Source organism: Purpureocillium lilacinum (genome assembly GCF_023168085.1).
Source record: "Purpureocillium lilacinum CBS 284.36 DNA, scaffold_3, whole genome shotgun sequence".
Lineage (NCBI taxonomy): Eukaryota > Fungi > Ascomycota > Sordariomycetes > Hypocreales > Ophiocordycipitaceae > Purpureocillium > Purpureocillium lilacinum.
The window spans coordinates 4,303,227-4,316,291 of NW_027072113.1; the positions used below are offsets into that span (position 1 = coordinate 4,303,227).

Below are 13,065 nucleotides of genomic sequence, written 5' to 3' on the forward strand. Positions count from 1 at the left end.
TGCGCGGCGCCTCGGCTAGGGACGCGCCGCCGCCGCCGCCGCCGCCGCCGCCGCCGCGCCAACAGCACAGCGATGTGTACGGGGCCGACGAGCGGTACTACGGTGTAAGTAAAGAGTCAAGTCCTGAACCGCGGCGACGCTCTCACGCTCTCCTGCATCAAAGATGCGCAGAGATTCGGCTTTTGTGCTAACCACGCGCACGCGCACGCGCACAAAAAGACCTGCAACGAGTGGACGCAAGAGTGCAGGTACAACATCATTCAGGAGGAGTTTGGCGAGTGCTACGTCACGGCGAGATGTCCTCCTGAGTTCAAGGTGAGAAATTGAAACTGAAAAACCAGAGAAGCTTTTTCTTTCATGGATTTGTTGTTTTTGGTCACTGTGAAGCGCGTGTGGTAAAGACGCAGAGGTTTGCTAATTTGCGTCAATGTGCAGTGTGCCCGTTGGGCGCTGTGCTCTTATAGAGTCCAAGACAGCACCGTTCACTGCATGTAGGAGGAGACTGGGATTGAGCTCTGAGCTTGGGGGTTTACGAAATGTGTGCCGATATCGTTTCGCGCTGTGAGGGAAAGGATGCGATTGACTTGAAAGGATGGGGGTGAAGTAAAGGCTCGCATCAAACTGTATGGATAGTTTTGGGGTGCCCTTACGTTTGAGTATGGTATTCAATCTGGCGTTCATCACCGTTTCCTGTTCTTACATGACACAATGAGATGCTGTATCCATTTAATGGATTATGGCAGGGCAGGGGTTGCACGTCTGGCGACTGTGGGCTTCGGCGACTAGGTTTCCATGACGTCTAGACAATAGCAAGCCGCTGGAAAATGGAGACCGCCTTTTTGGACAAAGAAAAAGAAGACATGATCCAGTGTTGCACCAGAGTTGCAAGAATGCCATGCATGTAGTCTCGGCGTCATACTTGAACGCCGCATGGGAGTCGATGATGCATGTATAGATGAATTGGGGTGGTGTTGCGGGAGCCAAAGTGCATGAACTTATTAGCCAACACTCTCCCGCTGCGTGCCACATGTCATCCGTCAACCACTGTAACACAAACCCCGCCAACAAGCGCCAGCTCACCCTGCACTTTGAGTCAGGCACCCGCCTCACCACCTCGGACTCTACGACACCACACCGGACGCCTTCTCACCACCAGGCATCAGCGCTCACTCACTCCCTCTCGTCGGCCTCCTCCTCCTCATCGCCATGCGCCGCGCGCCACCGCCGCCGTAATGTCGTCCCCCGCCACCGCCCCCATCGCGCAGACCCTCTGGGACGCGCGCGTCCCGCTGCACATCACGCACGAGTCCGCCCCGACGACGCCCTTCATCGCCGCCGTCCCGCGCTTCAGCTACCTCGCGCTCCTGCTGCCGCGCCTGTCGGCCTTCTTCGGCGCCCCCTGCTCCAGCTTCCACTTCGAGGACGTCCAGCTGCGCAACCTCGCCGCCGGCCTGCTCGTCGACCTGTACCGCCCGGCGCTGCCCTGGCGCCTGACCGTCGCCGACGGCGTGGGCTGGGACATTGCCGACACGTTTCTCAACTGCGTCAAGGAGGTGAGGGCTTCCCACCCCGGCTCTTTCTTCTCCCAACCGCTGCCGGGAGGAGGGGGTGGTGGTGGTGGTTCTGGGCGCTCAGGATGGGAAGGAGTACACTGACTGACATGTGCTGGCAGGCCGACTTCATCCGCAATGGCAACGCCAACCAGATCATGAAGATGTCCAAGGAGCACACCACTCAGCTCTGGAACGCCGTCATCGACAACGATTTTGCCTCCTTCAGCAAGGTCAACGCGCGGCTGCTCAACGCCCCCACCGCGCTCAAGAACGTGCCCCTGCGTATCTACATCCCCTCCGCCAAGCCCTCGACAGCAGCAGCCGAGGCCGCTCAGAGCGGCGGCCCAGACGCAGGACAGGTCGCCGAGGCGGGTTCCTTCAGGGTCCTCCAGGCGCTCGTCCCCGCGGCCGGACCGGATCGCAAGCCCCGGCTGCTAGGTCAGGCGCTGAAGGAGGCCATGCCCCGGCTGTTTCCCAGCAGCCGCGACCCGGTGCTCGCGGGTGTACTTTTGCATGGGGCGCCGGTGCCGTTCGAGGCTCCTCTGGGGGAGTTGATGCGGGAGGCGGCGTATCCTGACGGCTGGCTTTGCCTGGTCGTCGTGGTTTGAAGATGCGGACTCTGGCTTTATTGAGATTAGCGAGGCATAGCACGGCGGCGTTTTGGTCCATATTTAGATCTAGATTTGTTCCTGTTTGCTATGATTTCCAAGACCGAGTCTAAATATGGCTCGTTCACACGACATGGACTCATGTAAATGTTATCTGCCTTCCCATCAGACTCCTGTATGCATCATCGACGGCCTTTCTCTTCTTGCGCCTCACTTCCTCATCCTCGTCGAGCTCTTCCGTCTCATCTATGTCGTCCGGCCCGGGGATCTGCGGCATCCACGCGCGGATCTGCCCGTCAAGGTGAGCACTGTATATGCCGCCCACTGCGTTGCTTCCGCCCATCACCGGGCCGACCTGCCTGCCTCCTCCGCCGGCACCGCGCCAGACGATAGTCGTGATGCGATTCCTCCCCATCTCACCCCCGCGCGGCCCTACTGGATTCGACGCTCCGGGGCTGCGCAGCCGCGTCACAAGACTTCCTTCGTGTAGGTCAAGCACGAGAATCTCCTGGTCGTTCGCCCAAAACAGCAGTTCGCGGCCATCAGCCAGCCCCGAGGGCGTCACGACGATGCTCGCGGTTTTGGCGTGCTGGTTTTGGACGAGCGACCCGAAACTGGCCAGCGTATTAGCCCCCGTCGCGGCGTCCCATACCCGTATGCGCCTGTCGAGCCCAGCCGACACAATGTAACGCCCGTCGTCGGTCCACTGCAGCCCGTTGACCGCCTCGTCGTGCGCCTGCGCCGCCGCGCGAAAGTGCGGGACGCGGTTCCAGTCGGCGCCCGCGGCGACGGCGTGGCGGAAGCGGTGCACCACGCCCAGCGAGTCCTCCTGGTCGAGCTGCGCGACGACGCCGCCCGCACGCCGCGTGTCCCAGATGCGCACCTTGCCGTCGGCGTGGCCGCTCGCAAGAATATGCTCCCGACGCGGGCTCCACGCCGCGCAGAGGACCGGCCCGCCGTGCGCGACGAGGGCCTGCACGGCCGACCCGGACTTGAGGTCCACGAGACGCACGTTGGAGTGCTGCGTCGCGCACGCGACCAAGAGGTGGTCGGCCACGGGGCTTGTCGCGTGCGAGTAGATGGTGGCGTTGAGGTCGAACTCAGCCGACAGCGCGCCGCGCTGCGTGGACCAGAGCTTCAGCCTCTTGTCGTACGAGCTCGACAGGAAGGCATCCGGATCGAAGGGATAGAAGTCGAGGTGCGTCACTCCGTGGCTGTGGCCGCCGCCCTTCTGGTCCCTCGCCGAGCGCGCAATCGTGGCCACGGGACGGTACGTGTGCTGCTTGTGCGGGTTCCCGCTCTCCTCGAGGTCCCATATCTTGATGGCCCCCTCGGCACCGCCAGACACGAGCAGGCGCCCATCGAACTTGTCGAGCGCGAGGCTGCTGACTCCGGCGCCATGGGCGCGTATGCTGTGCGGCCGGTCGCCTACGTCGGACGCGTCGTCGCGTCGGAGGACCTCGCCATTGAAGCGATGCTGCGGTGCGGGCGCAAACGATCGCGCCAGGTCGGAGGCGACGGTGCGCGCAAACTCGTGTGGGGCGAGTTCACCCGTCTCGCGGGTGAGGAAGCGAGCCTGCATTCATCTGGTCTTGCAGGGCATACAAGGTTCGTTTTCGTCTCGTCCGTCGATGCGGTCACCTGGGCGACTTGCGATGTCGTCATTGAGTTCACGCGACATGATGTCACCGCAAAGTGGACCTTTTGGGCTGCAGGGTAGGCCGGAATGGAAATGGCGGACCGCAAAACAAGAGAAGGGGCACAGTGCAGGCAGATCCACAGCCAAAAGCTCTCACGCCTCAACCCTCTTTCCTCACCTCATCCATGATCTTGCCAACCAACACTTGCATTTCAATGGCCACGCGACCTCGCTCAGATGCGAATCATTGACGACTTCAGCCCTCACAGGGAACCCTACGATTCGATTCATCATCGTACCGAGAAACGATGAAGCACGACATACTCTCCGGGGAAAGACAAGTGACAGCCCCAGGCCTTCCTAGCTCCTGACATCCTCATCCTGGACACGTGCAAAGCCGTTTCGCATCTTGCTCGTATCTCCGAACGCGTCATGGATCTCTCAGACGAGCAAACACAGCTGTCGGAGCCTCAGAGCCCCAGGGTGCCCGACCTATCCGAGACGGATCCGAATCCCGAGGGCCGTCCCCGGCGGCGGCGGCTCGCTACCGTGTACGATGCCGTGGCAGGTAAGACGAGTCACTTTGTGAGAGAGGCGCGCCCGCTCCCACCACGTGTGGCTAACTCATCACAGGCCAGGTTTCTGTCCGGCAAGTCTTGCAAGACGATGGGGAGAGGCACGCGAACCAACAGCAGGCGGGGATCGCGGCGAGCCAGCAGCCAACGGCGCCGACGACGTTAGCCGCCAACAGCATCAGACATCCAACCCGGCGCGTCCCAATCGGGCCTGAAGAGGTGCTCTTCCGGCGGAGGGACGCGCCGCAGCGCTACGCCGAGTACGACGTGTATGCCGCCCACGAGAGGGACCTGCCTCGCGGCGGCCGCGGTGTTCTTCCCGAGAGCGACCTGCTCAAGGCCATCCACACGTATACCAGCAGGTACTACGGGGCCGTGGAGCGCAACCGTGCCCGTCGCCAGCGTGGACAGGCGCCGCAACCTGGCATGCCGCGCCATGGCGTGGACGAGCGCAGCATGGACGAGACGGCCCTGTTGGCCTTTGGAATTCTACTCGAGGAAGCTGGGCGTGCGGTACTTGGCCAACGCGGCGACTTAGTCTTCACCGAGGGCGAGGGCGTCGATGTGCCGGACCAGCAGCGCGCCGGAACGCCTTCCGCAAGCGGAGATGAGGTGGCGGCCCCAGATGATCGAGCCACCGGCGCTGGTGTCGGTGCCAGCGGCTGGACTCGGGGCATCGCTGCGCCCGCGCCGACCCCGTCTGTTGGATATCAGGAGGTCGGATCTTGGAAGAGGCCCAACAGAGGTTCCAAGAGGCGAAAGGTGTCCAACCAGGAGCCGCCTGACAACGACGACAACGACACGCACAGAGAATATCTCGACAGCGGCGGCGGCGAGAACCAGGGGTACGCCGCGCCAAGGACGCGCGCGCAGGCTGGGCCGGGCGGATTCTCGGCCAGCGCTTGAGACAAATGGAGGACAACGGTTTTCCCCCGTCCCTGTGTCTCTACGAGATTGCCGCGTGATGGGGTCCGCAGCACGGTGTGCTCTTCAAGGGCCTCGAGAATGTCTCCGACAGGGTCCCAGAGCTCTGACCACACAGCGGCCCCGTACCCTCGGGTGGCCACGAGGGCGCGACGACACAAGGGCCTCGAACGAGGCAAACACGGGCGGTTCGTGAGGTGTGAGTGGGCAACTCTTTTTTGGGGACTCTTCTCGTCAGGGCACCAGTCAGGGAATGGTCGAATGGCTTTATAACGCCGCGCGACTCTTCAGACTAACGAGCCCTCCAACGGGTTTCCTATCCAACGGTTCTCCTGCCAGTTCTCGGCCAGACGGTGTGTGGACTCGAACGAAAGGAGAACCCAGCGCGCATCTCACGAGTTCTCCCACTGCATGGCTCCGTTCCTGGTTCCTCTTCCCACTCTTCGAATGCCTGGAACGGGCAACGTTTCCCAGCATCTCGGATCGCTGTCTCAGACCCTGCGTTGATCCCAACTATGACCCCGGACCGCGCCCTGGACGAGAAACTCCATCCTCAAAGGATGTCCCGGACGTCCCCTACCAGGCTGGATGCCTGTTGGGCCGCGTTCAGGGGGCTGACAAAAGGGAAAGGAGGGGCGTGAGCGTGGGGGTTTGGAGAGTTAAGCATGTTCCAGAAGCACAGTCTCGACGACGACCAACGGCTATGAAGTTGGATGTCGCCCGCGCCGCGCGCAAGTCGTCGACACGCGACAACCCTCCGGGACACAGGGCCATTCTTCACCCCAACGGCATGGCTCCCTGGCGGAGTTCGTTAAAGGGGGAACCACTCAACGGCCTCGTCGAGCTTGGGCCGTCTGCACTCGGACCTCAACAGACCTCAACAACGCATGCCAGCCGTCTCAGATAGGCTACACAACGAAGGACCCATTCTAGAAGACGTTCCGCAAGCAGGCCCTTCAATCTTGGCCATCGTCCTCGCCAAGCCCTGGGGGGGCCTGTTTTCTGTCGCGTGCACGTCGGTGGACGAAAGGGGCTATCCGTGTCCCGTTGCCGATGGGCCCGAGGCCCATGCAGCAGCGCATCACAGTCTGGCCCGTTACAAGAGCGATCCAACGGATGGAACGGGGGGACCCAGCACCAACACGAGATGCCAACTCGTCTGGACGTGCGGACGTGAGAGCAAACGCATCCTGCCTACCCTACACCGCGTCGTGAAATCCGAGCGCGTCCCTGCCGCGCGAGAGCCTTGCGGTTGTCGCATCCCGCTCGGGGCCTGAGCTCCCAACGGCGAAAAGAGCCCGGGCGTCACACGTCAAAACACGCCCCCAGCGGGGATGCCCTCCCGTCCACAGCATGCATGCACCCGCAGCCCGCATATCAGCCTGTGCCTGCACCATGCAGCCACGCAGCGTCCGCCCCCCGTGCACTCGTTGCTCTGGGCGCGCCTCTCATGCAGTAGGACAAAGGGTGCAGCATTTCAGACCGGAGAACCTGGCGGAGCATGGCGCGGGCAGAAAAAACGAAGGCACACACATACAGGGGAAAAAACAAGAAGACGAGCCGAAATAGAGCAGAGCAGGCAAACCGGAGGAATACGTGTTCCAATGATACTGTAGCAAGCAAGGACGAGGACTGTAACTAATGCCAGGAAGCGCCGTCGAGAAGCAAATTCCCCGGATTGCATTTCCCAAAGTAGACGGCGTGCACCCCGCGCTACGTTTGTAACTAGCTGTTCGTTGACGCCGTTCGTGCCGTAGGCACTCCGTACCTATGGTAGTTCGTGGACGCTTCCTCCCGTCCTCCATCGCCATCCCGCCACCGCCATTGTCATTGCCCGGCGCGGCGCGGAAGTCCCTCGATCCCCTCAATGTCGTCGCGCGCCCCCGTCGAGATCTCATTCTAGACTCTCTCCGCGCCTCTCCGTCTCCCCAACGCCACACACGCCCCCCGCCGATGCGGCCCCGACCGCGGGGGGCCGGCCTAGCCCTTGTCCACGCCGCTGCCGCCGCCTCTCGGGATCTGTGTGTATATATTTTTTTTTCCGCCGGCGGCGTGAGAGAAGAAGATACGGGGTGGCGGCGCAGGCGGTGGAGGAAGGAGGCAACAAGAGTGGGCGCGCGAGAGATCAGAGCCACCCCGTCGCGATCCCGCGGGCGGGCCCGTTTCGCGCGATGAAGAAAGGGGCAAGAATAGAGACGCACGAGGCAGGATAGGTAAGAGGAGGAAGAGCAACCGCGATGCACACGGAAAAGGGCATCAAAGACGATGATGACGGGGGAGGGGGGACAACAAAAAAGCTGATCGATTGCCGGGCGATCTGACAGCGGCGCAGATCGGGCCGCCTTGACAGGCTGCCTCGCAGCTCAGCGCTCCAGCCCCGTTGACCGGGATCCTGGGACGTGTCATCTGTATGTACTGTGCCTGCTAGGTATGTATGCGCAAGCCTCGAAAAGTCGGGTTCGGGTCGGGGGCAGAGAAGGAGGCAAGATGCACACTGCTTCCTCTCCTCTCTCTTCCTCTTCCCCCGCGCGCCCAAAAGAAGACGCGGGCGGATGGTGGCTGAATGCACAAGCGCTCGCGCTCTCATCAGGGATGCGAGGCGGCCGAACGCGTCGGCCATTGGGTTGCCTCTGGGCCGGCCGTGACGAAGCCATGTTGCGATGCTGCTCCTTCGTTCTCACCGTCCCCCCGGGGGGTTGAACGTGCTGCTGCATCTTCCTACGAAAGAACCTTGCCTTTGTGCGACGGCCATTCTTGACATTGGCTTGCCAGGGTAGCCTGCCGGATAACTGGCTTCCCTATGGTTGCGCATCGCATCCTTGTCGTTCCCCCAACGCCCAGCCGTCCTTGTTCGCACAAATGACCAACAACTGGTAGCTTGTAACCAGGCACACACGCGCCTTGGGGGACCAGACGTCGTTGAGCGTCGCCCCAGACGAAACCCTTCCCCCGTCACCCTGCAGCGGCGACGCACCCGCCCGGCACCAACACGTGCGACGAGGGGGGAGGAGAGTCGCCACGCGACTGACCGCTTGGTCAACCGCGGCGAGGCGTCGACTCGGTGTGACGGCGGCTCACCCATGCTGGGTAGGTATCTGATTCGGCCCGTGAGACATCAGATACTGAGACCATGGGCGATTTCGAGAATGCCATCACTGAGAAGCTCCGAAACGACAATCTGACAGTTCCGTGCCGTACCGCCCTGTGCTTCACCTGTCCGCTGCAGTCCCCAAGAAGCGACAACTTCGTGCTGGCTACATGCCCCATCGTGTGCAGCTGCGTGGCAGCTTCCTTTTGCTTCTTGTCAGCTGGCAAGAGTGCGGACATGCTGTAAAGTGCAGCTGCTAGTCAGTGGCCGCAGGGCATAACACGACCGGAGCCCACCTGAATGTCCGCGACCATGGCTTTTTTGGCCTGAAGCCCGGATGTCGGCGAGGCTATCGTGTCCGGCTGCAGTGTCACCGGCCGTGGTGCAGAGAAGTGAGAGGCAAGCGGGACGAGGCCAGCGCGTTGGTGCAAGCCTTGTCCCTCGTTGCTGCAGATTCTGCGCTCTGACTCGATGGGTGGCAGGGTGAGCGTTGAGAGAGGTCATCGTCGTGCCTCCATTCCACCCGAAGCTTATGTCGTGGCCGCGTGAGCCCCATCAGGTTGAATACTCGCCTGCAGTACTTTGTAGCCCTCCTGAAACCCACGGCGGCCGATTCCTGTTAATGCCTCATGTAAGTGCTCATTGTCACGATGCAACAGTCAGCCCCTCGAGCTGGGCCGGCGCGAACTCACTTGGACAACTTGTCATGGGCTCCGTTGAGCTGAGAGCACGCCCACGACGTCGCATCGAGAGCGTCCATGGACACTCTCTGCCCCGCTGTTATGCAATCCTGCGACAGACGTCGTCCGATACCTTGCTGACCCGAGCGTGCGACTCTCCCGATGCGCTTTGCTGTTGCCCAGACTCAGGTTGAACGGTCGGCGTTGCAACGATAAGGTATTATCGCGTTGGCCATGTCGGGCGGTGGTGCTCGCATTGCCCACTCCTCCCACTCCTGCAATCCGGAGCCATCAGTCACGAGTCATCGGTTGCAGTCGTGACCTTCGCAAAACCGTCCTGATTCAGAGTCTGCATCCACTCGATATGGGCACTTCTGCGCACCCACCCGCGAGCCGTACGGAGCACCAAGGTAGCACCGTCGTATTTTCCTTCTGGCCAACGCGACAGAATTTGACATGTCATTCCGTGTGTCTTCTTGGCGGAGGCTCCGCCCAGGACTTGGATTCGCGATTGACTTTCTGTTCGTCGTGCTTGAGCCTGCAAAAGAAAGCACCCGTGGGGGAAAAAGCAACGTTGGGGTCTAGCCGCCGCTTGCTTTTGCCAGACGCAACCCATCGCTGCGAAGAACCGCTGGCGCCACCTCAAATGCATGTGCGACGGGCGTCTGTCTCGTATCATCCTCGATTGTCGGGGCGTGGACCACTTTCTGCGTTAGCAGGGCTGCCTTGATGCTTTTCGTGACGGTTCTGCAGGCAGGGGCAGCTCCGTCTTCGTGGGCCGGCCGCATTGGGCTTTCAGCCTCGACCCGTCCGTCTACTGAGCCTCCCGATTGATGTTGGCCCTCGTCTGCGTTGGCTCTGGCAGTGGTCCCTGAGGGGCCGTCGCCATCGGGCGGCGGTGCGGCTATTACTCTGTTTGTACATCGGTTTGAGCCAACGCCGATGATGCAGTTCTGGTCGCCCGGCCTGGACGCAAGGGTATCATGGCCACATGCCTCAATTCCGAGACATGTTGCGCTTCCCCAGAACATTACTCCGTATGCTGGGGGAGAAAAGCAAGTCCAGCCCCGCCAGAGCTGGGCCACAGCGCGTCGCCGTTCAGGCGTGGGTCTTTCTGTCGTCAGCATTCGAAGACCGTAGGCGGTGTTGCGCATGCAGAAAGGTCAGTCAGTCACCCCCTGGTTGTTGATCAGGTCCATTGGACCATGAAGCCCCAAACTGCAGGACGCACGTCGCGGCTGGCAGCCCGTGTTTCTGCGCTTTGTCCCGGCACCGTTGAGTGTCTGAGGCAGCCAGCTGCAAGTGACAATCCTCCTGAGTCCTCGGGTTCATCACGCTGTTTCTGTCCTGGCCCCCCGGTCCAACGCTGAACGAGCCTGCCAGGCTGCATCGGCCTGGGTCCCGTTACCTCGGGCAGCTGCAGTGCCACCCCGTGCTGCGCCGCCTTCTCTGCTGACGGACCAGGGGACATGGGTGACGCAATGATTATACCTTTGGAGGCCCCCCTCTATCACCCCAAAACTGAGGTGGAGCGCGCCCACGATTTGGGCGTTGATTGACCATGCAGCAATCTTCAATCAGTTCCTCTTGCCGCTTGGTACGGCTACGGGAACAGCGAAGGCCAGCGTCGCCCGACCCAGACCCGCGTCATCGGTGCCGCTTGTGCTGCCCTTGGCAGGGGTTCTGGTGTGGCAGACCAAGCAGGCTGTTTGGCGTTGAGGGTGTCCGACGATCCCGGGCTTGCAAAGATCCTGGCCAGACCCAGGCCCGCGGCCCAGGGTCGTGTCTGCTCATCTGCTCCATACTGCGAGCAGGAGGTTTGGCGTAATCACACGATGCTCCATCCATATTTTCATCTTGCAGCACCCTTTGGACGCCGTTCTCTTCGCCATTGCCGTCGGTCAGTCGTCGTCATGCAGCATCAGGGTGGATTGCGCGAATCTCCAAAGTGACCATGGCGCTCAAGCATCGACCACACGTGGCGCCGGCGCACACTTCCCGGTGAGTTGCGCCGGGGATGGCGATCCGCGTTCCGCCGGGCCAATGCACGCAAGCATCTGGCAAGGCCTCCGACGGCAACCTGCAGGTGATGAGATCAGTCGGCTCCCGTTGGAGACGAGAATCGGGGCAGCAGGCGTCTCTTGCCCGCGGGAAAGTCAGCCGTGCATTCATACCCTGGCCGCCCGCCGATAATAATAAAACACGGCAACGCCATCTTTCCAGCCGGTACGAAGTACGCCGGCCGGCTTGGAGCAGCTACGAGTACCGACTGTACTGTGCTATGCGGCACCGCATCGGGCAACCGGACGTCTGTAACACAGCGGGCCGTACGGATTGCAGCCCTGTGGCCTTTCTGAACGGCCTAGTATCTGGTCATTCCTGTTGCCCAGAGTTTGCTGCCAGCGTTTTCTCACGAAGCAAAGCTTGGCCCAGGCTTGTGGTGAAGCGAGTTGTTCAGTTCCTGGCACGCCATGCAGGAACCATGCAGCCACCATTGTCGTGCGTCGGAGGGTACGAGGTGCTCGGTCGCTCTCTACCGTCGCATTTGCTCACAGTATGTACGGCCCTTAAACTGCCGTTTGGGCAACTCGGCCAGTCCTTGAGCAGAGGGCGTCCCCAACAGCTGTTCGTATGGAATCCTGCTCACATGAGCGCCGTGCCCTGCGGGACGAAGGCCATCACTCCATTTCCGAGTGGGCCAGCAATGAACCCGTAACCAGGACTCAGACCACCCTGCGCCCCTGTACCGTTGCGCCGCGGGGAGCTTCAGGGATGTACCCGGATTGCCTTCCAAGAGGACGAAAACAAATCGTCTTCGCATCTGCGCACTGAGGTCCCCGTCGAAATTCCATCGATTAGACCTCGCCTGGCGTCAGAGGATCCTGGGCCGCCACGATGAGGCTGAGAACCACCGCCCACAGTGTTCCGCGGGTCGGCAAGTGGCCTGGCCCAGTGGGTCTGGAATCCTGACGGTCAACGCCTCTGCAAGGTTGAGCGACCAACCGACAGGTAAATGGGCGAGTTGCTGGGTCCATGAGTAACCCAAGACCACATCCCCTGGGGCGAGGGCGCGTTTCGTCTCGTACCCAAAGTTCGGCTCCCGATTTGCTCGCCTGGGTAACTACAATGTAGGCGCGCTCGAAAGGGGCAACCGAGCCTCGAGAGGCCCATGCGGCCCAAGTCGTCATACGTAGCAAGACGCAGCCTGAAAAATGTGCGGGGAGTTCACCCTTGTCGTCGCCTTGAAGAGACGCTGTCAGGTACCAAGTAGTTCGTCCCCCAAGCCGCATCGGACACGGACAGCGCGTTGATGGGCGTGTACTCGTACATGAACCGCCAGGACGCAGCAGCCCGACTCGAGCCGTCATCCGTTGGGCTACCTACCTCATTGTCAGCAGCGTCCGCCGTGAGACCTGCCAGAGCGCTTACTCCGCAGGCCCTGTCCGGCCTCAATTTAAACCAAGACAGGAAACCAAGGTCTGCCGCATTGGTGTGCGGCTACGAATGAGGGAAGAGCCAAAACTGCTTGATCAAGGTTTGAACTCGCTCCAACAGGCTCCGGCAACATTCGGAGAGCCGCCTGGGGGAGTGTGAGACGACCTTGTCATTTGTGATTGTTGTTGGTCGACGTCTGCTGCACCACAGACCTTCACACGCCAGTGCCAATGACAAATTCCGCGTCCCTTAGACACAAGAAGCCTTTGCTAATTCTGTGGATTGCCGAGCCCTCCTTTAGGTGGGCTGTACTGTACTGTGTACTGTACTCGTACGAGGTCTCTGTCGTTCGAAACTCCAAGCGAGCAGGTCAAGGGGCACGGTTCAGAGCGCCGGCACCCCATGTTGGGTCGGATTGGCTGGATCAATGACTTTCATGGCCTGGTGCCGCATCTTTGGCGCTCCTGCAACAGGTCGAGTGCATGGCCAGAACGTGGATGAATAATCCTTGCCCGTCTCCTTTTGCCCAGCATGGTCTGCTTGGTGCACGGATACCAACCGTC

At 61.2% G+C, this 13,065-nt stretch overlaps 3 protein-coding genes across 3 annotated transcripts; 2 read left to right on the top strand and 1 right to left on the bottom strand.

Annotated features, from left to right (window-relative positions):
- Positions 1-1,232: 1,232 nt before the first annotated feature.
- On the top strand, positions 1,233-2,161 carry PLICBS_004880 (autophagy protein 5; the record flags this gene model as incomplete). Its single annotated transcript, XM_065600613.1, has 2 exons — positions 1,233-1,553; positions 1,673-2,161. 2 exons carry the CDS (start codon positions 1,233-1,235, stop codon positions 2,159-2,161), a joined length of 810 nt encoding a protein of 269 aa, XP_065456685.1.
- Positions 2,162-2,300: 139 nt separating this feature from the next.
- On the bottom strand, positions 2,301-3,743 carry PLICBS_004881 (uncharacterized protein; the record flags this gene model as incomplete). The annotated part of the gene is made up of 1 exon (XM_018325740.2): positions 2,301-3,743. The coding sequence occupies one exon, from the start codon at positions 3,741-3,743 to the stop codon at positions 2,301-2,303; it is 1,443 nt and encodes a 480-aa protein (XP_018175492.2).
- Positions 3,744-4,232: 489 nt separating this feature from the next.
- Positions 4,233-5,281, top strand: PLICBS_004882 (uncharacterized protein; the record flags this gene model as incomplete). Its single annotated transcript, XM_018325739.1, has 2 exons — positions 4,233-4,368; positions 4,434-5,281. 2 exons carry the CDS (start codon positions 4,233-4,235, stop codon positions 5,279-5,281), a joined length of 984 nt encoding a protein of 327 aa, XP_018175491.1.
- Positions 5,282-13,065: the final 7,784 nt, after the last annotated feature.